Below are 25,793 nucleotides of genomic sequence, written 5' to 3' on the forward strand. Positions count from 1 at the left end.
CTCATTTGCCTTTATTTCCGTTAGCCTTTAAATCCTCCCCCCCCCCCTTTTAATTTCCCGTCTTTTTTAACCATTTCACATTTATTTATTCAGTATTCTCCCATTTGCCCTTGTTTCCCTTTGAAACGCCTGTGCTATGTTTTCTACTGCCTGCTTCTGTTTCTGATACTACATCTGAATGTTTCCAGTTCTGTATGCACTTGGGCTGACCCACCATCCCAACCCGTTTTGCTCTTACTCCAATTTAAATACCGGCTTTAGGAGCCCTGCAGACTGTCCTCAGATTTCCCCACCGCGTTGTAATGGCGAAGCAGTGTGCTGCTCTCCTTCGTTCTCTTGGTTTGCAGTCTAGGTCATTTCTGCAGGCTGGGCGCACTCACAGAGCAGAGCAGTAGTGCAGTCTAATCACTCCCACATTGAGAGTAGGGTTGACCAAGTTAAGAGTACACCTGTGCTACTAGAAAGTAGGCACAGCCAATATGAGGAATTCAGCCATTACAGTGGTCTTTTCTCACGCCTTGCTTGTGCAGCATTTCTGTAAGAAGGTTGGTTGAAGGCAAAGGTTTAGCTTTCCTCCTGTGCCAAAATCTACTTGGCTCAGAAGGGAGAGGATGGCTAGCTCCCTGGTTCCAAACCACAGTCATCCTAGCAAGAGCTTGTACATACTACAGGTTGTTCTTATTTACCAGAGTTGATGACGACTCCTTGAGGGTCAACAAAAAGTATGCAGAATTGAACTCAGTTTTTCCTTTTACTTCAGCTGAAGCAGTCAGGCTGTTTAGGTGGCTTTTGAAGGGATCATCTGCAGTTAAATGGTGAATACAGAGCAAGAATAACACTTGTTAGAAACATGCATTTGTTATTTTTAAGGATGAGATTATAATTACCTTAAGACAAATGCTACCCAAATATTAATTTAATATTAGGGAATAAAATAGGAGGCTGCCTGCAGAAACAAAACAAAAAAAATCCTCCTATCACGTTGTTCTAAATCACAAAAGACCATTTGTTGTGAATTTGGGGGTTATTCAGAAATAACCATTTTATTATGTTGACAAAAGAAGAAACCTCAAGGGCTTGCTCTTCACAGCAGTATGATAGGAACCTAAAGCGTGCCCATTGAAAAATGAACTAGCTAACAATGGGGGCTTGGCAGCAGCTTCACCATTTATAGAGAAACTGTCTATCTAGTACGAGCTGTATAAAATAGATCTCACTTAGGTTAGGGAAAGGTCACAAGTTAGACAAAGTTTGGATAGTCTAAATGCGTTACTAAAAACTAACTCTCCTGTGTATAGTAAATATTAATTGAACCTGTATTATTAAGAACATGCCAGGATTCAAAAGATTAAATAAGGAAGATGTAATTATGAGCTAAATAATAAACAGAGCAGTTTTAGTTCCCCTTGTGTTTTTCACTTTCCTGCTATTGTTTCATATATGGCTGTTATACAAAGAGCAGCTTAGGTCAGCTACTATAAATTATGGGTTTCGTACAATAGTAATCTACCAAAATTATTTCAGAGCTGGATCAAAGAGCTTCAAAAGACTTCTCAAAAACTTTTCCACATAATAAAAAGACTTCATTTTGATGCCCTATTTTTATAAGGATTTCTTGATTTAGAGTTGCATCTTACAATATTCAGCTACTTGCATTCATATTATGTTATTGGAACACACAAGGTTTGCATAATTCATTTACAGCCTCAAATAAGCATGAAGTGGTAATATTAAAAAAAAAAAAAACTTTTCTGCTCCATTTTTCAGGCTATATTTTTAAGCTTGTGTAAGTGAAAAGATTTTTGTTTGTGGGGTTTTTATTTAAGAAAAGCAGCAAGATTTCAGGTGAAATTTTATCTGACTTTCTTCCCTTTACAAACATATAAATTACAGTGGTAACAATCATCCACAATGATAACAATAATTTTGCTTAGTAGCTTTTATCTGGCATCTTGTCCCTGTGTGCGATGTTAGTCTGCCCTCACTCCTGGATGTGCTTTCACCTAACGTGAACAATCCCACATCATCTGCACGGATCCATAGATGTGGCACTGCAATGTCAAAACAAAATGAAATGTCAATGCAAGCGTGTGGAGGCAAAGTAACAATATTGAAACCATGTCAGCGCGCATCTGCAGAGACCACGTTACTCTGTCAGTGTGATTTTAGGAAGATCACTTTGAAATGTATAAATGAAATGAAACTAAGTCAATTAGGTAATAACAGTTGTGGTTCAGGGATTAATTGAGGGCCTAAGGTGAAGCCAGTGACCATTAACCCCAGCTAGTTATTAATTCTCAGGGAGATATCCTTGGCTAAGGTTATTCTCATTATTAGAGAGTTGGGGTTGGGTTTTTTTCTCCTTTGTTGTGTAAATACTTTTCGCTGTTGCCTCTCAACAGTGATAGCACAAAGCGCAGTGTTGAAGGGCAGTACAAAGCATATTAGTGCCAAGTTAAGTTTTCATAGAAACTGAATCCACCTAATGCCAGGCAAAGGCGCTTTTTTAAATAGGTATTTAACAGATTTATCTTGATGTCCGGCTGACTTGTCTATAAACAGACAGAATTGCTATAATGTATTTACCTCTGAGAACCTGACGAATTAAAATAATATGAACATGGAAAAGTATCCATTCACGGAGCAACTACTGTTTGCATGGCCCAAGTATTCATGTTTAACATAAAGCAGACATGTAAAATGGTCAAACAGTAACAATATTAAATAATTATTTTTGAAAGTACCTAAACAAGCACCAAGTCAAGCTTACAAACTTTATGCAAATTCATGTTTCCAGAGTATAGGACTGTAGCATTAGGACACAAACATACAATATATTTTTCATCTAATACTATCAACAAGGGGTTTTTGCCAAGACCAATGTCTCTTTGTCCCAACGTGCTGTACAAACACATACAAAGTCTCTCTGTGTCTCTGTCCTAAGAAGAGATGACATAGGAGACTAGGTCAAAGGAATACAACTTTTTTCATATATTTATCTATATAAATACATGTACATTTATGTATAAACATACATATATAATATGCACATATTATTTCTGCTTTTAATAAATATCAGCTACCCTTTCTCTTACAGAAATTCTTGTTACATGTTTGCTCTTTATAGGTATGTTGGTAGGGGTCTTCAGGAAAGGATGGTAACTCAGCACTTACCCCTGTCATACAGGATGGTATCCTGTCTTTAAGTGTTGATGAAAGCACAGAGACAGGTTGACAAGTGACAGTGATGCTGAGGGAGCATGACAAAGAAGAGGAGATGAGCTGCACCTGGAGGAGGCCAGGCCTGGCCCTGCTAGGAACCAGCAGGTTTTAGAACTTGAACTAGACATTTTGGGGCTTCTGTCTCCCATTTAAAGCGGCAGAGATGTGGTCTAACCTCACAAAGTGCCTCAGGGCTGCTAAGAACATTTCTGAAAGTGCTTTGAAACTCCCAGTATAAGAACACTGTGGAAATACAAGCTTTCTTACCAGAATACATTTCCCATTACAAATGATATACTGGACTTTTTTTTTTTTTTTTTTTTTTTTTTTGCTTTTCCATAATGAGCATTCACACCACACTCCATTTTGTATTCTGTCTCAGCAATGACAGCTCCATAATAAGTGGAAAAACATAAAAATTAGTTTAATCAGTTTGTTTCCATACACACTTTAAGCAGCCTCATTTTAGTGTATTTGGCATTGCATTACATATAAATGATGAAATACATTTAAAAAAAAATAGTCGGGCTATATCTCATGAAAAAAAAAGTGTAGGCACAGTTGGGTCTCAACGCATACAGTTTCATCCTTCTGAGGCAAGACTGTCTATACAGATCAGCTTAAATGTGTGTCTAATCTATTCTTAAAAACTCCAACGATGGAGATGCTGAAAAAGATTATGGGAATCCATTCTGCTACCCATCTTTATTTAGTTAGAGATTTTCCAATGTCTTACCTAAATCTTTTCTTGCTATAATAAGCCTGTTTCATCTCATCCAATTATAAATGAATACAGAAAATAAATCTGGTGGCCACCTTCTTTTTCTGACATTTTCCATATTTGAACACTGTTTTCCTCAACTAAACACTACAAACTCTTCCAACATTTTTTGTAGAAAGTTTTGAAATTTATGATCGTATTTGTTACTTTACACTTGTCTCTTCCAGTTTGTCTCTGTTATTTTGTTCTAGTTTTAGAAACAAAATATCTTATGTACAAGATTCCTGCAAATACAAAAAAGTGACAAGTCGGTAGCTTCTGTTTAGTCTGGGCCCCTTTATAATGGCCAGATCCAGATTCATCCCAAATTCATCATTTTTTCATTCTATTATTTTTTTTTCCTTCTTGCGCATAGTACTTGCTAGTGTATTTTTAGAGTTTCAGCTTGCTGACTTCAAATTATTTCTGTGATCTGTAAGTTTAGCTTCAGTTCTGATCTCATCCTTTGGAAATACTTAAATACTTGGTGTGATCCACAAAGTTTTGTACATGTGTAATCTGACTGAAATCAGTAACTTAAAACATTCAATGTTTCAAGGCAATTACATGGATGACTTTGATGGTTAGCTGACACCAATAAAATATAACAGTAAGGGGATATAGCCATCGTAGGATACGCTCATAAACCTCCTAACACCAGTCTTCAGAGTCAGTTTGTAGCTCAGTTTGTGAAATAAATATTTGCATAAAATACATAGTAGGAAAGAGTCTGCTAAGTGGAGCGTGCAACAGCAACAAGTTCCTTTGCTTAGGTGCACATTTGACATGAAGGTCCAAAGTCTCAGTTCTCACAGTTGGCTGAATTATCTTAACAATTCTGATATCACTAGCCCAGTTACTGGGCTGTACTGATGAGCTCATACTGACTTACCAAGAAGTCGGAGGCTCCAGTCAACACAGGTTTTCCTACACTTTCATTTCCCTCCAACCTTCCTGTGAAGTTTCCTGCAAGCAGCCACAGAGGGTAAGAGTTGTACGAGCTGTTTGTGTTCCAGCAACCCACAGCCCCTGGAAACTCGGCAACATTTTCTGGCTTGACAAGCAGATATGCCATAGGAACACACAATAGTGTCATAGATGGACCTTTGTCTCCCATATATCTAATCCATGCTGTACTAAGGTTGAAATAATCCTGTCCATTAATGCTATGCATAACTGGTTTATGTCCCTTGCCCCAAGACAGATAACTTACTCAAAGCTAATGCTAACTAGAGTCAAAGAAGAAAATGAAGTATCTTAACATCTGAGCAACAATGGGGAGTTTTAATTATGTCCCAGATGAGATAGGTGTTAGACTCTTCAATGTTACTTTTCGAGCTATTTGGAGGGAAACTGTTATCATTTGTTGCAGCTAGCCTTTAGTGTGTAATGCACAGTGTCCCTATCTGCATTTTACAAGCTGCACACCTTTCTTCTTCATTCTTCAGTTACTCAGGCACAATAACTTATTTACAGAAAGTGATCAGTTTGCAAGAGCTCTGCCATGAAGGCTCAGAAAGCAGACTCGGATTTTTCTCATGCTTCCTCATCTCTGCCCCAGACATGCTAGAGTCTATGAGTCTGATTCTGGTTTCACTCTTACCCTACCCTACATCATTACATTGCAGGGTTAAATCAGAGGCAGTGATCTACTGGCATCTGTGGTCAGCAGAATCACGCTGATGGCTGAATATTTACCCTGTAACTTTTTGAGAGATGGTATTTTATTCAGCCTTATTGGTTTCTGCTGAGGTCTGGTCACGTTAACAAGCTAGGTTTTCCAAAATAGAGAAGGTGTTAACTTCATCCCTGCTTTCTGGGACACCCTTTTTCAAATTTGAAGTGACTAATAATGACAAAATGTCCATTTTGTAGCTGCACAAGGATGGCAAGTACCAGTACAGTGAGCCCCAAGTAGAAAAATAAGTTCTTGTGCTTAAACAATGAGTTCAGAATTGCTTTACATCATTTCCCAGTGCTCTTTCAGAAATTAAACTGCTTCACACTTGCCCTATAGGCTTTTTTTCTCAATATTTTTTTCTTGTGTTAGCAACACTTTGGTTATAATTCCATTTTTAAAAAAAGAAAAAAAAAAGTGTTTGTTATTTTTCTACATTCTTCCCTAATACACTGTTTATTTCTGTCTGATTCTTCTTTCAGAATCACGTACCTAATCCAAAGCTCTGCTTGCTTTATGAAGAGAAACAAAAGCCTTCCTCTCACACGTGCCAAGCCTGGCCAAAGTTGTTCTTGTAGCTGCTTCTGAAGAAAGTCAACCTGCAGCCTCCTGAAGGACAACAGATGGAAACCTCACTGTCACCAGAGACTTAGATGGCAGCTGTACTTTGCCCAGTCCTGGCTTGCAAGACCCTGTGAAGGAACCCCACCTTGCTGGGCCAGTACACAGGTGTCCTACCACCCAGAGAGGGGAACAAGGTTCCTTCTGCTGCATTGCATTCAGTAAAAGGCTTTGTCTTTGAAATCAAAAGCAATTTTGTTCTCCCAGTATACTCTGCTAGTTGTACCTATGATACTTGCTTTTTTGTTTGTTTCCAATTCCGCTAATGAGATTTTCCATTATTCTTTCCTTTATACAGTTTTCACTGCTTTCTGCCATCTGATTCAATCTGATAAATCTCCCCTATTCCCTTTCCGTGTGTTTTTACTCTAGGATTTAAAAAACAAGTGTTCTTAGAGGCATAGTAGCCAGCATGTTTACAGCAGTGACGCCTTAAAACTAATGTACGCAAGTTGTTCTTTTAAATGTTGGCCAGTCAAACGCATTGCTGTGCTTCCCACTGATCCACTAACAATGTTAAAGCACGACTTCCTCTGTCTATTTAGCCCTTGTGTGGCAAGCCCATAAGTGATGGCTTCCTGGTTTTATAAATACTAGCAGCTAAACAGTAAAGCATTTTCTGATTTCTTGGCCCCATACTTCCTTCAAAGATATCAAAAAGTATTTTCCTGAATTCTTTGGCAAGGCACATTTGATGTGACTCAGGAGCAGAAGAAAACAAAGGAGAGGACCCATCACAGGGATTAAGTCTCAGGTTTAGATCCAGGCCCTGACAGTCCAGTGACAGAAGAACGAAACTAACTGTTTCATCTCTTTAGCTGTGTTCAGCATCTGGCTCTACAGAATTGAATCAGCAATAGGATTAGTACTGACCTTAGCAGAACAAGATGTTCACCACACTGGCTTAGGGTCTGAAGGCAGTTTTGCAATGTGTTCCCATCGTCTGCAGTCGTACTCTGATCTCCCCTGTCTCTCTCCTCCTCGCTGCAGTGCTTTCTCTCAGCTCCACAGGTCCAGATTGAGAGGCAGCTTGTGAGACACATATACTTAGCTAGATGTATTCCATTTGCCAAAGTGCTAAAAATGAAGATATTTTTAAATAATTGTTTCATTGTCTAGTTTGTTTAATCTTTCTGCATTGTTCTCACTTTGGAAAATTCCATTCACCCACATGACTGGGATAATACCTTCACCAGAAACACCCTTGATTTACTTTATCTGCTTAAGTTGTGGAGCCAGGTCTTCTCCTGTCCGTGCTGTAAACCAGCACTTCTTCAGCAACTTAAAAAATGTTTCTGTATTTGCCAATTTACAATTATTAAAGCTCTGGTGGTGCAATATAAAAGTCAATGCCTGGAGAAGGAAAACTGAGCTGATAGATTTCTCTTCTTTGCATATAGCCTCTGCCAAAAATACCATGATATAGATACCACAAGCATATTGGCAAGTTTTAGATCTATCTGAGTGGCACAAAAGTATGCTGCGTGGCAGATGAGCACACTGAAGGTCCATAAGTTTGTCATGAAATAAGAGGGGTCTTTGAATGGATAAAATTACCTGTGTGCCATTGTTCATTTAGTGAAAAGGGGTCATAAAGTACCGTTTTAATTCAGTTTAAAAGAAAAAAAAAAAAAAAAAAACCACCACACTAAACACCACAGCTTTCAGAATGTAACTGATTTCTTCCAAAACTGTTCACTGGCTGATATACAGCACATTGTAACATTATTTTGTTCATATTTTAAAAGATGTGTCTTGAGTCACTGAACCAGCTCAAAATATAAACCTCATCAGATCACAAAAATGCTGAATGATTTTCAAATAGGTGAATGAGTGCTGATGCTGGGCTGTGCGAGACACAGATCAGCCATTCTTCCATATTTCTAAACGTATGAAAACTAAACAAGATGCATCTCCACAGGCTGAAGTATGGCTGACCTGATCCAAGGAATGAAGGGAAACGCAACTGTCTCTTGTAAAGCACTTGATCAACCTGTCTCCATATTTCAACCTTCCTTACAATGAACCAACCACTTAGAGTTTATAAGATGGAGGTTAAGACAAACACTTTAACCTACCGATGAATACAGCTGTAATGAAATAGCAATACAACGATGCTTTCCTTCTCTTGTGCCCTAAATGTCAGCTGTGCCACTGAGGGATTTTAAGTGTGCTTAAGTGTTTGGGGTTTGGACTTTTTTTGCTTTGCTGTTACTTGTTGTGGGTGGTGAATGCTCTTGATTTTCCCAATTACAGCAAAGGCAAGAAAGAAGGAGAAAAATTAAAGTACTTTAAGAAGGAAAAAAAAAATTGCCAGGAACACTAGGAGGCCAAGACAGACACAGTCAGAGGCCTGGAAATTTCGTTAGAAAGTCTGTTCACATGATGCCTCCAGATTCAAAAGACTGTCATTGAATTGCACGGTCTGAATATAATGGAGATACAAAGATAGAGTTAATACCAAAGGTGGCCAGGAGGACTGCTAGCATAATGTGTGAAATGGGAAGATGAGAATTGGACTATCAGAACCTGTAGTGAGCTGTCTATTAGATATGACTTTTCTCCTTGTGAAATTAGCAGATTTGTCACAAAAATAGTTCAGGCAGAATGAATTCATAAACCTCTGAACTGCAAGATGAGATTTCTCTTCAAAGGGTCTGGTGTATCTAGCTAATCAGGTGGCAAGACAAAAAGCCCAGCAAGCATGCCAATAAGAAAAAAAAAACCGAAAAAAAAAAAACCACACACACCACCGAACAGATAATCCTCAGGTTCCAGATTCATCAGGGAGAGCGAGCTGAGATTTATACGGTGGGTTTACGCTAAACACTTTTACTTGCAGAAGTAAAGCTGAAGTCATGCAACTGGAGCTCTACGGATACAGAAAGCTTTCCTGGCTGTACCATCAGAAACACATCACTGGCATATTCCACAGCTCCTGCATGATGCCCCACTTTAGCTACCTCTGTTGTCAATGCAGGGAGACAGGCTTTGGCCCCAACAGCAGTTCCACCTGGCACAATCTTCTAAAAACTTCCATCAAAAGTTACAGCTTGAAGTACAAAACCATTGTGTGTGAAAGAAGTGTCCAGTTACCTCATCTGAGACTTGGGGATGATTTAGTCATGCAGAGTAGCCTAAGAGAAGGTGACTGCTGTCATGAAGATGTGTACGAAGCTAGAAACTTTGTGAAGGTGCCTGCCTTGGGCAGCTCACCGGCTAGAATTATGAGTAACAGAATTAATACTGGCGGGGTGCACATCTTAGTATGTTATACACTTGGGAAAGTATTAACTCTGAAGTTTACTGGAGCAGACAGACTATAGTAGCAAGGCAGGAAGGGATCACAGCAAAAAGCAGCCCAGCGCAGTTCTAAAAATAGTCTTGTTTGAGCAGCAACTAAAAACTCAAATTAGATACCTGCCTCAGACCTCATAACAGACTGTGATTCTTCCAGATACATAAATCTCGTGCTGAGAAGTCCCAGTGAACACTAACATTTGTTCTGCTAGTAATGCGTAAGGGTTGGTGAATATTCTTCAGAGACAACTAATGTAACAATACTTGTAAGGTGCAAGCTTGTCCCACCACACCGCTGACACAGCTAAACCGAGGCATTAAAAGTAAGTTTATTGCCAACGACTGCACTAGAGTAAAACACAATAGACAGCAGCTCAGTTTCTAAGTCCTGTGTATAGCTGTGCTTCTGTACTCCTGTGTTTTGCTTTTCTGATTTAACATTTGTTTGGGGTTGGATTCTTTTGTTTGGCTGGTTTTGTTTCCCACATATCTTTCAAAGGCAATCTTATGCTGCACAGACTAAAATATTTGCAGTGTACTTTTGTTCTTACTGTGTACTCAGCAAATTTTCTCCAAAGCAAGGCCAAGTGAGGTTATGATACACTGAATCCGAAGAGGACTTTGCAAATAAGTCAGCGCACACATTTGTATTTTTGTTTGTCCTGTGAAATTCAAGTACTGTTAGCAGCAGAAATTATCCACTTAAATGTGTCAGGCTTATCTCATCTCTAAAAATTCTTATACATAGCCCTTAGAAGTAATTTAGCCCTACCAGTGGTGTTCACGGGAGGATATTAACCTCTTAATTTAGAAAGGCAGACTACAGCGTCTGAGCACTGCGTGACAATCCATATACTACAACCTACAAGAGATAGCTTCTTGTCTTATCTTCCAAAAAAAAATGAATTGAGAAATCATGAGTGGGATTTTTCTAGCGCAGTCAGCAATAGCTTAACTCATTGCCTCTAGACATCACTTACCAATTCTTTTAGAGGAATCTAAGTTAAGGCAATTGCCAAATGCTCTTGAAAATCCCTGTCCAGCTTTATAAAAAACTTCAATTTGAAATGAAATGCAGCTGTATTTTTTATTTATTTTTATTTAAGAGCATAGACACAGTTACATGGATGCTGTCAGTCAAGGAGAAGCAACTCAGCTGTATATCCAATTTGTTCAGGTATAAAGCTGACTTTATAGATAGATAGATAGATACACACAGACTATTCTTTAGCAGGAGATGTAGCAGATAGAAAGGCAGAATCCCAGTGGGATGTTTATTGCTAACAAAGCATTGGGAGTGGTCTACGAGAGAAAGAGCTTTAGTCAGTGATGCATTCTAGAACATAAAGCAGGTTTTACAAACTCTGCAAAGCTAAGAAGTCCATAGTATGAAATGCTGCTGAGCTCACAGCAGCACCACACAGATACCGCAATCACATGTTGTGCATCTCAACTGTTCCAAGGAAAGAAATATGAAATGCTTATTTAGGGGCCTCAGCTCCCCGTGTCATCACTGAAGGGGCTATCCACCCCAGAAGGTGCAATGGGGACCACCTTCAGGCTGAGCAGCCACCTGAAGGTCAACACAACTACTGCAGCAGGAACCCACTGGGGAGAACTGCATGCAAATTCCTTTTTGCCCCTGAAGCAGGAGTCTTCATTAAGACATAGCAGCGCCTCCACCTACTCACAAACCAAAGCCTTAAATTTAAGTGCCTACAAATGCTTTCCCAATAAACAAATGTAGAGAACTCTTCCAAAGTACTTCTGTATCTTCCAGACATAAATCCCTCTCTCAGTGCACTTGCATGGAAAGGCAGGTGGTTACAGCACCTTCTTGGGCTCAGAAAGGCACAAGTGGGTGTCCAAACTTGTAGGCACAATTGACAGTCTCCACTCTCATCTGTCACAGTCATTCTGATGCAGAAAGAACTCAAGTTTCATGGGCCAGAAAGTAGGAAAAAGAACGAGCATCACAGTACTATTTCAGTTATTTCTTCAGTCAATCTAAATCTCATATGAAGGAGAAAACTAAATACATATTAATGCACTTAGCAAAATGCAATTGTATAAGAGGGGGGACAGCAACTCACTCTCCTCCCATGTGTTCTGTAAAGAAAAAAGTTGCTATCACTCCACTTTAAGTAGAGATTGATTGACTTACCATATGTAGGTTTGCTTTTAGATTAACATACAGTTGAAACCCGATAGAGAAGTTTCCCCAACTTCTGGATCCTACCCAGGAAAAAAGCCTGAACGAGGTGACAAGGTGAAAGTGCTCCAGGGTGCGGGGAGCAGAACTTCAGGCTTGTGGGGAATTCTGGGGTCAAAACCTGAGGTCTAGTTTGCCCTGGACACCTGGGAAATGAGCTGCTGGAACCAGGATCTGCAAGAATGACGTTCCAAGTTTATGCATCTAAATTAATTCCTTTTGAATCTAACCTTTAAGATTAGAATAGCAGAGACTCAAAATCTAACAAAAGAGAAGACAAATAGATTGACTTTTCATCTCACTGGCAGTACAGAGAAGCCTTTCTTCACATGCTCAGCTACCTAATGTTTCAGATGAAACAGATGTTTCTGTAACCAGTGTATAATTTTTACATTACAAAAATTAAGTAGAAAGACTCAATAAAGAGTTTAAGGAATCTAATCATCTCTCTTTCCCTAACTCTAAACGGGACAACCGTTTTCTATAGGCTTCTTCAGTGGCACAGCCCAGCTACACTGGTTTATAAACCTTACTCTAGAGAAGCTTAGCAGGAAAGGTAGCATCCAAAAAAAGAATGGAAGATAGATAGGTAAAAAATACCCTTAATACCGGTATGGAATTTGCACCAGCTAAAGATGAAGTAAACATGAACACAAGAGCCCAATCTTCTTGCCATGCCTTTTTGGTTGATGCTAACATATACAATTACACACTTCTAAGTTCCCCCCCATTATGAGATGTTAACTTTAAACCCAGTATTTCTCTATCATGCCTTGCCAGACTTGTTTGTTTGTTTGTTTGCATTCAAACCATGAGGTAAATAATCTAGTGATTTGGCACAGCCTAAGTTCATAGGGAAAGTTCACCCAGGAAGTGCCAAGCACTCCAAAAATTAAGCTAGGTAAGGCATTTAGGTACTCGGAAATGGGGGGTTCCATGGTTTGCATTGAGTCACCCTCCATGACCGCCACTGGGACCAGAAGTACCCTTTTATAGAGCAACCCATTTCCTTCAGTATTCAGAGGATCTCGAGTCTGAGCTCCTACTGTTCTGTGCATTTTTTTGCAGTCTTTAAACCTTTCGAGCTGCCATACACTGAGATTGCAAATTCTCTGTGGTGCCGAACGCCCCCAATTCCCTGAATTATCGCCATAACTCATTACATGAGTAGGCCTTGCTGGTTTAACAGACAGAATTAAGATCACAGTGGATCCTACGTGGCATTTTATGAGTACACCAGAAGGCTGAACAGAAGAACTCACCCAGGCACAAACAATTCCTGTATGATATAACAGGATTAGCAAAAAAAAAAAAAAAAAAGAAACCACCACACTATATAAGCTTGAAAACACTTGCCTCACTCTTCTGTGGTTTGAGAAGTGAAGTCTAGCACAGCAAAACAAAAATCAGACCTACTTTTAATCTGTGAACAGCTCTCTTGATGAAATCTGTCATGTTTCTGGCTTCTTTTGTTCCTTGTGAAAAGAGCAAAAATGTTATTTTTCGTAGAGAATTTCCAAATGTTTTATCTTTATTAATGTTTCTTTATGATATAGTTCGTCACTGCAGGCAAATCTCATTCATTAATTCTTCCATTGTCAAAACAACATAACCAATAGTTTATAACATCATGAATCTTGGACATCAATCATAATATAGAGATTCCCCATTATGTACAGGATTGTCTATTCTGATATGTTTGAAAGGCCAGTCATGACTGGTTATACATTAATCTGTTCCTATGAGCAGCCTAATATTCTGTATTGAAGCAGTCAGCCTATTAATGGCATATGAAGTTTTTAGATGCTTTTGTCACTGTTTGTGGTCTTCCAGATGGTAAGAAATTAATCGCTAGGTTTAAATATTTTTTTAATGCTCTTTCTGTGAGTTTCATATTTGATGCAAGATTTGGCAAGTCCTCTGAAGTTTGGGTTCTTAAAGATACAGCCTTCTACCCAAAAAGCTTGAGATCCTTATTCCATGTTACTAAAATGCAAACAAGAAATGAAAACTATTGGGAAGGAGGCAAAAAAATTATGTAATAGAAGTTATTAATAGTTTAATTTCTTACAAAAGAGTTAAGCAAAACGTAGCCTCACTATCTAAGTGTTCAAAAAAATATGGCTGTTTCAAGACCTCTTTAGAAAGATTTATCCATCAGCTGTCATTTTTCTCTTAAGCAGGATACACAAAGATTCAGTGCTGCCAGCACCTGATATACACATTTAAGAGACCTCAATGCCTTTTCTTTGAGGTAACTTGAAGAAAGAGCACAAAACCAAAACAATAGTAGCCAGAGTGCTTCTCGGGGCTCTTTTTTTTTTTTTTTTTTTTTTTTTCTTTTTTTGATGTTGGGGCTCTTAGTGCTGGCAATTTTTAATTGATGGGGGAAAGTGGAGAGGAGACCACTCAAGTCATCACTGCATCTGTGGGTATTATGTGATTATTTAAAGGATCTAAAATCTGCATATCCCATTTGCTTTTTTACACAACTATAAGCAGATCTAACACCACAAAAACCCATAGCAAATCACCAGAATGGGGGAAATCAGAGGAGCTGAGGGCTACAAGTGACAGGCTGTTACGTTGCAAAGCAGTAAGTCATCTCCTGCAAAGTTTTGAGGCAGAAGAAGGGAGTAAAGAGGAAAAAGCAATGGGCTTCAAGTCTTAAAACTTGATGATCAAACAGGCAATAGATGACAGGTGATTATCAGTTTGGAACGGTGCAGTCCTATGTACCAGGTGCTTCAGCTCTGGTGGGAAAGACACAAGCTTGTGCTTATTTAGGGAGCAGATTTATCCCATTCTTAAACTGCCGGAGACCCCCCCTGCTTGGGTCAGAGGTCACATCTAGTCTGATTTCTGAGAGGCATGTTCTTTCATAAAAGCAGAACAGCACAGCCAGCTCACTAAGAACATTTACCCCAGGTAAACTGCAGTTAGGTGGCCCAGGCAGCAGAACCTTGCGAGCTTCCCTCAGCAGCCACCCACACCAAGCTGACCCCCTGCCCAAAAACCAGAGCGTGCAAAAGCCGCAGCCACCCCGCTCACTTTAGAAGTATTTAAAGGGTCCTGGACTGCTTTCACAGGTGGGCTGTCATCACTCGAGAAATTGTTCTGCTTCCCCACTTCTCCGCCCTGAGTGAAGGTGCTTTGCCAGGGCGCTGAGGATCACCTCCAGGCAGGAGGCAGCCTCCGGTCCCCAGCCCGCTGGCTGCACGCCGGGCAGTGGGAGGCCAGCGCACCGCGGCCGGCAGGGCGCTGCAGCACGACCAAGAGCAGCACCCCACTGGCAGCCCACAGTCCCCTAGGCAGCCTGGGGACACTGGTTTACCTCTCAGCTTTCCCCTCCTTTACCTGGAAGTTTCTCAAACGCCTTCTCACCAGCCAAAAACAGGAGACCGTTTTTATCCGAATTATCACTGCTGACATTCCCCAGCTAACCACTAACCTGGCTGAGCAGAGGAAAACTGATACAAAGGAGAATAAGGGGAACACTGGGTTTTCTTATTTCTTGTTGGCAAAAATTGTGACAGTTGACAGCTATCCCATTCCTATGGCTGATTTTGACCAAGACGGCAAGCATATTGAATGAAATATCACAGTTTAGACTTAGAAGCAACAACTGGGTTCTTTGTTTCAAGTTTTGTTTTGATTTTAAGTAAATACTGCATTCTTTTCTTTCTCCAGTTCCCAATTCTTGTCAGGCCACGTTCCTTCATCTGCAGTGATTTGCAGTTTTGGAAGAACATGCCACCATGGAGATCCGAATACATACACAGTTATGTTTCCTTGCTACTACGCACCACACCTAAAGAAGGTCCTTGTATCATTGATGTTGCTATCCCTGATGTTGTACACATGTGGAAAATATCTTCAGTTACCAGTACAGTATTTGTGAAGAAAAAGAAAGCATTAGCTAACCTTAACAAAAAAAAAACAAACAAAAAAAAAAAAAGGGGGGGAAAACTAATGTTCACCACATGCAGTGCCTTAAGAATTCAGATGAACTTTCTGTGCTTCTCTTCTTTTGCTTTGGAAAAATGTGTAAGCCATGATTTTAAATCATTTGCAAACTCCCCAGCTTTATTAACGTAGGCTGACTGCATGAAAGCACTATTTTAACCTTAAACTGGACTACTAATAAAATCCCTACACAATACCAGATATGTTTAATTTCAGCTTTTATTGCACTATTATTCTAGTGGATCCCAAGAACATCTGATTGAAGTTACCTTAAAAGTTCTGCATTTAAATTAGATACGGAACCAAATAAACTCCACTGATCACAACAACCTTGAACTAGTGGAAATTCAGATCTAGATCCAGGCTTTGCAGCTGGATTCCATCCCAAGTTTAAATGCGACTGAGAATCAAAGAGTGTTGTGGCTGCACACACAGTTTACAGGAAATATTCAATTCAACATTTTTGGTAGGTGTTCCATCCTTTCATTACCCTCAAATTTCTGCCCAACTCTTCATACCGATAGCTGAATTCAGACTCTTGCTTTTTTTCAGAACCAACTAAAGCCTTAACAGGCACATCACTTCACTACAGAATAAAGATAGTGGCACTGATTTGAATTCAAACCTCTATGAACAACTGTTTCACATCTAAGTAATTGCACCAGCAGTAGTGGGGTTGCCTCCTTGTTTGGGGGAGGGGGGGGCATTGGAATCACAGCCCATGACTTAATCATACAACATGAAAAGCCTTTGGGCTATCTTCTCAGCTGGGATAAATAAGCAGAGCTCTATTGGTTTCTGGGTGAATGAGATTATAATTTGAATCAGAAGCATGGTGTTTGTTTATACCATAACAAAGTATCACAGAAGTGTGTATCATAAGCCTTAAAGCACTGCGCTCAAGGACAGAAAAACCCATGAGTCTGAGCTTAGGTTTCAGTGACTCCAGTGAAGTTATGCCTATTTATTTCAGGATAGCAGTGCTGATGTGCACCAGCTGAGAATCTGGCTCTTTAACTCCTAGATGACAGCAAAAACTATCTACAGGGGGAGAGAGAGGGAGCAGAGATTAGAGGCAGCTTGAGCACAGAGCTGTACCACTGATAAATGGGCATCAGCCATCTCTTGAACAGGCAAGCCTGTTTCTTCCAAAAGCAAAACTGGAAAATTAATAAACACATGTAAAAGACTAATACAAAGGATATATTTCCTTAAGGAACTGCAAATACGTACACTATGCTTTGCATGCCAGTACAAAGGATTTTGATCTTGAGTAACACTTAACCAGTTACTCATTTTGTGTGCTTGCACATTCAACCCTCATGATTCAAAACAAGCTCCTGTATAAAATGCCTTTCAGGACAACCGATCCATTCAGTTACATTGAGCATAGGCTGTCAACAAAACACAAAACTACCTTCTCTTCCATGCAGCCAAAAAAAACCCTAAACCAACCAGCAGAAACCAGCTCAAGGGACAGTTTCTCCCTGTATCACATACACACTGCTCATCCTAGTGGGAGATGACACAGTATGTATCATGTGCTATGTTTCACAATAATTATGTAAGAGAAATCACACGTGGCATAAACAGAATGTAGAACAAAGAGCAGTAGCATATGTTCAAATAAACTAATACCTTATTTACTGTAGTGGACTCGATATGTTAACAGGTCTAATGAACCTAATGACTTCATTACCCAATCCTCTTTTTTTGCTCTTCATTGAGGCTGGAGCCAATTTTTTATCAGGAATTATTATGTTTATGCAATTCAAGCATATTGTTATTTGCTACTTTCTGCTTGATCATTGGCATTCTTATGAGAGAAGATGATGATGGTTCTGTCTAAATGTTGGAGGGGGATTATCATGGACACGGGAAGTTATTAGGCTTGATGCAATATAGAGAACATTTACAGTCAGAAAACAGCATCTTTCATTTTTAGGAATGAAGGTAATTGTGCTTTGTGACAGTGCACATCCTTAAGATGTTATGTATCATTGCGTACTTAAAAAAGCAGTACACTTTTCATTGATCTTTCAATTTCATTTTGATTTAAAATGCAGATCTTTCCCTCCATTGAAATCTTAGCATTTTTATTTTAAAATGTATTGGAAAAAATCCATTTCAGACATATGCAGAGCCATAAATTACTTTTTGTGGTTGAAACAGTATTCGCTTATGTCATGAGTTGAACATCCTCCTTTATTAGAATGCTATTTATTGCCACCAGCTGCAGTGCTTAGCTAGGAAAGTTCTTGACACCAGCGATTGCTTTTCAGCACCAATGCTTCCGGCTGCTAACGGGGGCTCCTATTGCCAAAAGCAGCCACCCCTCTTAAACTGTTCCTTCTGGTATACAGACAGCTCCTGTCATTGTTACCCAGCGCAGGAGCTGGGGGAAAGGGATTGGATCTGAACCCACTGCTATGTAATCTCTTTAGCTATAAATCTCCTATAACTTTAAAAGGCCTTACCAAATGCCGCTAGCTTGAAAGCTGTCAAATGTACTCAGGAAATCTACCCATCAGTAATGGATTTTTTTCAAAATTAAGATGCAAATTCAGCTTGTGAGCAAAGGACGTTTCACATAACTAGCCTCAGCTTTAGTAAAAGCAACAGGACTTCTGTATGCATCAACTATGTAGCCACCAGTCTCTATTTTATTAGGTTTTAGAGCAGGGAGAAACCAAAGGTAATTACTCTTCTTCTGTTAAGGGCTGTTATTACTCCTGCATGAACAGTTAGCATTGCTATTTTCTTTCGCCTATGCCTATGGCAACCAGGAGAACTAAGCAGAAGGAGTATAAAAGTGGCAGTGTCAACAGATGTCCTACGGAACAGTAAGTGTACCTTACACAGTAAATCTTCAAAGCGGTAGCATGTGTGCTGCTCCTGTGTATGCAAATCCTGCTATTTTATTGATATCATTTGCACACATGCCTTCTTCACAGCTGAACTCTTGAAAAGCCATTGTATATAATTGGGCTCAACTAAGCAACAGAGGCAATCAGTGACAGGAGGAGACTGAACTCTTTTAACATGGAAAGAATTCCTTTCCTCCCTCAGAAGAGAAACACCCAGTAGGTCAAAGAGGAAGGTTTCTCTGCAGTGTAGCACAGACAAGCCTGTTATACAGATGCCTGAACCACTGGAATCTAGAATTAAAAAAAAAAAAGTCAAGTCCTGAGCCTTCATGAACACAATTTTTCCCTTTAATTAAATAAAAACATGAGCAAGTATACACACTTTTGTCTAAACGTGTGTTTAAAAACCCTAAAACAATCAAACTAGAGTCTTTGCAGAGTTAGGCTCTGTCACACAAGATAACTTCACTGGCAAACATTCTGAATTTTTTTTTTTTTTTTACTCGCTGTGAAAACTGATAAAGTAGGTGTCCTATTCATTTTACAGACAGATTACAAAAAATAATCATTCTTCTGCCCATAATGAAATTCCTTTACAGATTCAGAAAGTACAAGAGACATCTGAAAGCTGGAGTTATTTATGGGTCAAAATACAATTACTCTTTATTTCTTATCTTGTCCCTGCAAATAACCCAAAACAGTTGTTAGCAAATTACTTTCTCCTTCATATCTTTAAACTGGAGATAAGTATATGTTTCCTTTAAATGACTCATAAAAATAAAATGGCACAACACTTTGACTGTAAGTGTTATGTGTGACTGAGCAGCCTTCATAAAAAATACTACTTTCTTTGCATCTGTAATCTCCTCTGGCCAGAGCCTGGGCCACACTCTGCCCTACACACTACATCCTAATATAAAGCCAGTATCCACTTCCCCACCACTGAAAGAGGTCTACTCCGTTACACCGATCCCATTCTAGGCTTTACTTTGGGAAGTACAACACAAGATATGATAATGTAACATCATGAAGAACGGGTCCTTTAAACAGCTTCTCTCCTCTATTCCAGCTGGACTTCTGCCAATTCAAATGGATGAGTGAGGGCCAACAGACATATTAGTGCAACCCTGTATTTACAGTTAAATTATCCCCTGGATGACCCTAGAGTCAATTTATGGGTGCAGAGACTAATGTACAATAGAGTTCAGAAAGACTCTAAAGCGTAGCTTTGCGAATGCCTTAACATGTGCCGCTGGGGGGACACCCCAGCACAGGGAGGCGGGGGGGCACAGGGAAAGAAGTAGAATATGTATGTGCTCATTTTCTGTGTTTGTGCAGAGTCCTATTTTGTGGGGGTTTCTTCCATTTCTTTTTGCCCCTTTTTGACTAAAAAAAAACCCCAAGCATAAAGAAAGCCCCTCTGAGTTCACATACCAGTGAAAAAGAAGTCTACTGATCTGAATTCTTACTACAGTTTAGAACAGCAATTTATCTCTGCAAACTAGTTGTCTCCCAAGGAGTTCAGTAGTTCAGCAGTATAACTCTTCCTCATCCCTACAGATGCATGAAATACCTCTGGCTGCGCAGTGCGCAAGCATCCTCCACATTAGCAATGGTGAGCGCAGTGGTCCTCTTAGTGCCCCTTCTCCTAACGGTCTTCCTGCATGAAGAACCGCCAGCTTCCCACAAATAACATTCTGTGTCCTGGGGTAAGCAAGGCAAGCAAGCCAGCAGAAAGAAAATATGTATGAGTATTCATTCCCTATTCCTTTCTTGTGCCTGGGATCTTAAAAAAACAGGCAGAAGAGGTGTCCAAAATTGTGTATTTAGCTGGCTGCCGGGTTACCTGGCAGTAAACTTTGCAGGATGTTACTCTATTTCCACAGAAATAGCTTTGCTAGAATTTCTGAGCAATTTGTGTAATCCTTCCTTGGTGTAGAGCAATCCTCCTCAGTATTTGATGGGGATTGGGCTTTTCCATGAGTTGCCTTGCTCAATGTAAGGTTTCATTCTCACGGCTTTAATTTTTATCTCACTTTATAATTATCAGCTGACTTAGTTTAAGCTACCACAGAAACCTGATAAGCTTTAATCACTTCTCCTGACTCCCCAAAATGCCATTTCAGAAACAACTCAGATTTTCAGACCAAGGTAATTATAAAAACAAGCCCACCAAAAACTTTTGAGTAACAAAAAAAGGCATAGTGACGCAGCAACATCCTCATTTATGTATTTTTTTTTTCTTTCAGACAAGAAGAACCATAGTTATTTTTATGGCCAAGTCTCTTAAACTGTTGTTTCGAGATGCATTTAGGACAAACATATAGCCCAGAAAAGATAAATAGTAACTGTTGCGTGTAAAAAAAAAAACCACAGCAGCAAAGTAAGATTAGAATATTTTAGTGCAATTTCAGTAAGTTTAGTTCTGATCATAAAAATTATAGTTATGACTGTCACAGAGCTCTCTGATGTCTGGTCATTAATCCTACTAGCTTTCTGGTAGGAGGAGTTATCCACAGCTATGCACAGCTTTCCTTTCCACGTAACACTGTTTCCCACGTAAACATACTGCTTCAGTGGTTTACTACTTGAGGCTGCTACCATGCACTACAGTAGGTATCTGTACCTACTCTGTAGGAGCAGGAGTTATACAAGCACCAACACAAGATTCTGGTAAGGTAATGCAACTGGCCAGGTTGTGTTACACCAGACTTTGATGCCACTAAGTGAAAGAGTCAGGCAGCAATAACAGCCTCCAGCGCAGTTGATTTACAAGCCAAAACCCCTCAATGATCTCAGAGTTAAATGCAAGCAAGAGAGGAATGAAAAGCTATTGCAGATGCTTCCCCATATACGACTGGTCAGTGTGGCAAAAGCAGGACCACCTTCCTGCATTTGCTCCTTTGAATACAATTATTCCCACCAGCAGCAATAATCAAGGAAGGCACTTGACCGCTGTCCAAGAAAATGTCTATCCCATTCACACCACCAAATCAATTGCACCAGATATTTACGTGAAACCCTTGCAGCAACCACACCACCAGCTCACAGAATGAGCAGTGTACAGCTCTGAGGCAGCGATGTGTTTGGCTACCTGACGCAGGCCATTTTTATGCTGGTGTTTCCAAAAGCAGAGAAGCAGGACAAGCTTTTCAAACTTGGCTGCCTGAAGCAATCTATCTATCCACCTATCTGAGAAGCTTAACTGAGCAGCCTAATTTTTAGATGCAAGCATTCAAACCTCCCATTAAGTTGCTGTCAGAGACTTTCCAGAATCTCTTGCACTGGCCTATATTTAGCACATCTATAACTAGCCCTAGAAATGAAGCACAAAAGCAATTGAAAACGAATGGCCAGATTTTCAATAGTAACGCAGAAGGATATACTTCAGGTTTTAGTTGCCTAACTTGAGAGAGTAAAAGGGTCACATTTCCATAAGTGCTCAGCATGTGCTTTGAAAAATATTAAGCAGTATGTGAGCACTTTAACAACCAAAAAGGCACACTGAAGCAAAACAAGTTCCTGCTTACTATAACAACCTTTGATCAGTTCACCTGGGGATGGCAAGTTCAGTTGCTTTGTGACAAGCACATGGATGTGGCAGACAGACCACAGTCACGTGCTATGGAAACTTCATGGTTACAGACACGCTAATAAATCTTGGATTTCCCTTGCCTTTAAGTTACCCAAACCAAATAAAACCATATAACATCCAGGTAGGACCTGTTCTTTCACACTGTAGAATCCAAAACAAAATTTCTACCCATGGGAACTAATAAACTTCCATACTCAGGCAATCTGGACAATTGCCCAGGTGGATGATCAGTCATCTTTAGCAGAAAATCATCCTGCAAAGGTTATTTTGCACAGAATGAAGAAAGGAAAAAAAAAAAAAAGTCAGAAAAAAAAAAAAGTCAAGCAAACTGTGGGACTTCAGAAGAAAACACAGTCTTGCCATCTTTATGAAAGACCCAAATAAACTAGGGCAACAGATGCATCCAGACACTACTCAGGAATTGCAAGATATTTTTGCCAGAGAAATGTGTAGATGTTTTACTTGGATGCAACTGGAAACGGAAAACTAAATGCATGCAACAGTACAACAGAGCATCTGAATATTCTTTGGGACTGTAAACATATCTATTGGAAAAATTCTGTTCAAAAGCTTTCCACAAAAATGGACTGCAGCATCAAGAACACCGTGTAGGATTTAATGTGAAGGACAAGTCAGCACTAATGGGAATGAGCGACATTATTACAGATTCTGGTAGCCAAAACCAACAAGCTTGCTTTCACTAGATCTCAAAGAATAATTTTTAATTTAAGTACTGGCATTATAGAAAGCCACAAAAAAAAAAAAAAAAAAAAAAAAAAAAAAAAGAGAAAGAGTCTCACAGGCCTGGAAGTGAGAACATATTTCATCTCCAACCAGAATATCAAGTCCATTCCAAAGCCAAGTTACTGGAAGTCTTCCGTCATTTCCAATCATTTTATTTCCCTCCTATCTTCAAAATGGGTGAGCAGATATCTTCCGTGTAACCTCCAAGCACAAAGCATACACAATATATACATTTACTAATTTCATAAATATAAAGCTCATTGATCTCTAAAGCACTATACTTAATGCACACCAGAAACAGAGGCAGTGCCTTGTTAATACAAATAGGATATATGATTTTATGTCTTGTGACAAATTGTACTAGATTTCTATTTAAACAAAAGGATTTGTTGATCATTCTGAGTGCAAGTGGTTCTTTAGAAAGAAAAGTGCCACTGGGATACTTGAAAATGTCCATTAAAAATCATAAGCTGGAAGCAGTCACCAAATAACCACAGCCACAGAAAAAAAGTTGTGAACAGTGCCCACCAAGCTTTGTTAGAATTGCAAATCACAAGCCATAGCCTGATTCCTGGTTTATTGTTTCTACAAACTTCAGAAAAAACAGAGCTGAAGGCATCAACAAGATACAGCAATATGCTCTGAGTCAAGCCCTTTCAATGGGACTTCTTAATTCAAAGACAGAAGGAGCACATTAGCAACAGCAAAACAAGTTCATTTTCAGCATATAAACATACATTTTAAACCAAGTAAGAAATGGAGAAGCCTTTTTGATTTACCCCACGCAGATATTTCCTTGCCTTATCATGATCTGGTGAATACTCCAACTGCAGCCGCATGCAGTCCGTGAATTTCTATTTCCACGAGTAACACAGTAGTTAAGAGATTTTCTCCAGACCAGCCCAGGTAACTTCTCTAGCTTACTACAAGAGCAGCTTATCCAAACAGTTTGCTCAAGTCCCAACCAAGAACACCACCTGAGATGTCTTTGTAGAAGCAAAAGCAATCAGGGGTCTTACACCAAAGCACATGCCTGCTGCAACCAAACCCCAGAACACAGCTGATGGGCGTTTGCCACCTAGCAACCTGCAGGCTGTGCTTACATTAGAGTGATGTGCTTCACATCCACTGAAAGCTGCCCGGCAGCAGGAAGCCTGGGTGGGCTTTCCTCTTGACTTTTAAAGCCAATTGCCTGCTGCACTTCCAAACTATTTATTGCTGCTGCAGGGAGAAATGAAATTTCCTTGTAACAGATCTTCTCCATAAGAACTAAGGCCTGCATGAGTATCACCGTCTGCTGAGAGCTGCAGAGTCATGTTAATTGCCTCGTTAACTGCACTGTTATTACTAGGGGGAGGTTGTCCCTTGGTTAGTGTTTTAAAGAATCGGGCCCAAAGCCTCCTACAGTAACTAAGAGTAAGGGAAGTCCATAAGAAAAAGCCCTGCTCAGACAGAGCAAAGAGCTATCTACACCAACATTTCTCTGAGTGGCTAATCAAGCGTGTTTGGGGGGAAAAGCATAGGAACAGGAGAAGCACCTCATAAAACTTCTTCCAGTACAGTAGCTTAGGAACCTCCTGAACTAGGAGAAATAGACCCTTCTCCTTGATTAAATCTTTAAGGTTAAAAAACAGTAAGTAGCAGACTTGGTTTCAATAATAACGATGCACAAAGCCTTGTACCCCCCGGATGCTGTGAACCTGACAGCTGTTTACAGCCATTCAGAAAGAGGAGGGAGCCTATTGCCAACACATGCTAGAAAAGCATGTGATAAATGCAGAGGAAAATTTAACATTTCAATCTAGATTATTAAGAGAAAACAGTACTTCATCCATCAAATTTACATCTGTCCTGTCCAGGTATTTATCGGCCTGATTCTGTGCTGTATAAGCAGAACAACAAATGCAGTGGCAGTAGCTCCAGGAGCTTTGCGATAAGCTTCCACTGTGTCTACATGCGCATTGATGGGCTTAGCACAGAAGAGGTTTTACTGCCATGTAATTCCAGCTAGTCCTAAACATCAATCAGGCATGACAAGTTAGTGCATAAGATCGGGTTGTTCTTGCTAATGCATGTTTCCATGAGTGTATGAACTTCACCGTTGCTGAAAGTGCAGAATGACTGGGATGGGGCTGCAGTGGGTGACAGTGCAGCCCACTGTCCTCCCTCCTACATGGTCCACCCTGTGATGTGTGCTTGGCTCCCTGCAATACTCAGGGAGTTCACTGCTTGTTTTTAGTAAGAATCATTTAGGAGCACTGTGTTATATCCTATTAGAAAACAAATCCATTGTATTTAACCATGAATATGCTAGGGAGTTAATTTAAAATTCCCTTACTGTACACAACATGTTATTTTTTCAATTAAACTGATTCAATATTGGAATACAGCATAACTATGTTTCCTTGAGTACTCTCATAGGCAGTTGAACATCTGGAGGTAAAAAAAGCAACAGTAGAAAAGAAGAGATGCCATACAGGTTCTTCCTATCAGACTGAAAAAAAATCCGTAGTCCCTACATGCTGCTTGAAAGTGGATATAAACTATCTCTGAGAAAGGAGATGTAGAACTTGAGACTATCAAGATAGAACAGGGGGATATGAAAAGTATAAATATATTCAGGGGAAATTCTAGGGTGCCATTGCTGCCATCTGCAAGATGTGTTTCTCTTCTGGGTTCCAACTTCTGTTGCTTTTAGTGTAAAGTGAATATTACGTTTTTGCTGCTACTTACACCGTATGCATCTCAAAGGTTTTCTTATTCTTAATTAAAATTAGATTAATTAAATTCTTCTTCAGAATTTTTAGTGTCTTCAACAACTTTCTGTT

General features: G+C 39.7%; 2 protein-coding genes across 5 annotated transcripts in view; one reads left to right on the forward strand and one right to left on the reverse strand.

Moving 5' to 3' along the window:
• CDIN1 (CDAN1 interacting nuclease 1) overlaps positions 1-17,165 on the forward strand; it is a 146,216-nt gene extending 129,051 nt beyond the window's left edge. For 3 of the 4 annotated variants that reach the window (XR_008822869.1, XR_008822871.1, XM_056344981.1), the window contains one exon: positions 6,143-17,165. The gene's annotated coding sequence lies outside the window, so the exon portion shown is untranslated. The remainder of the gene's footprint in view (positions 1-6,142) is intronic. The other variant, XR_008822870.1, reaches the window with a different exon arrangement.
• LOC130152073 (translation initiation factor IF-2-like) overlaps positions 21-25,793 on the reverse strand; it is a 46,890-nt gene continuing 21,117 nt past the window's right edge. Inside the window, exon 3 of the mRNA XM_056344988.1 lies at positions 21-802. Within this exon, the coding sequence (XP_056200963.1) occupies positions 666-802 (137 nt within the window). The 3' untranslated portion in view covers positions 21-665. The remainder of the gene's footprint in view (positions 803-25,793) is intronic.

Source organism: Falco biarmicus, chromosome 7, assembly GCF_023638135.1.
Source record: "Falco biarmicus isolate bFalBia1 chromosome 7, bFalBia1.pri, whole genome shotgun sequence".
NCBI lineage: Eukaryota > Metazoa > Chordata > Aves > Falconiformes > Falconidae > Falco > Falco biarmicus.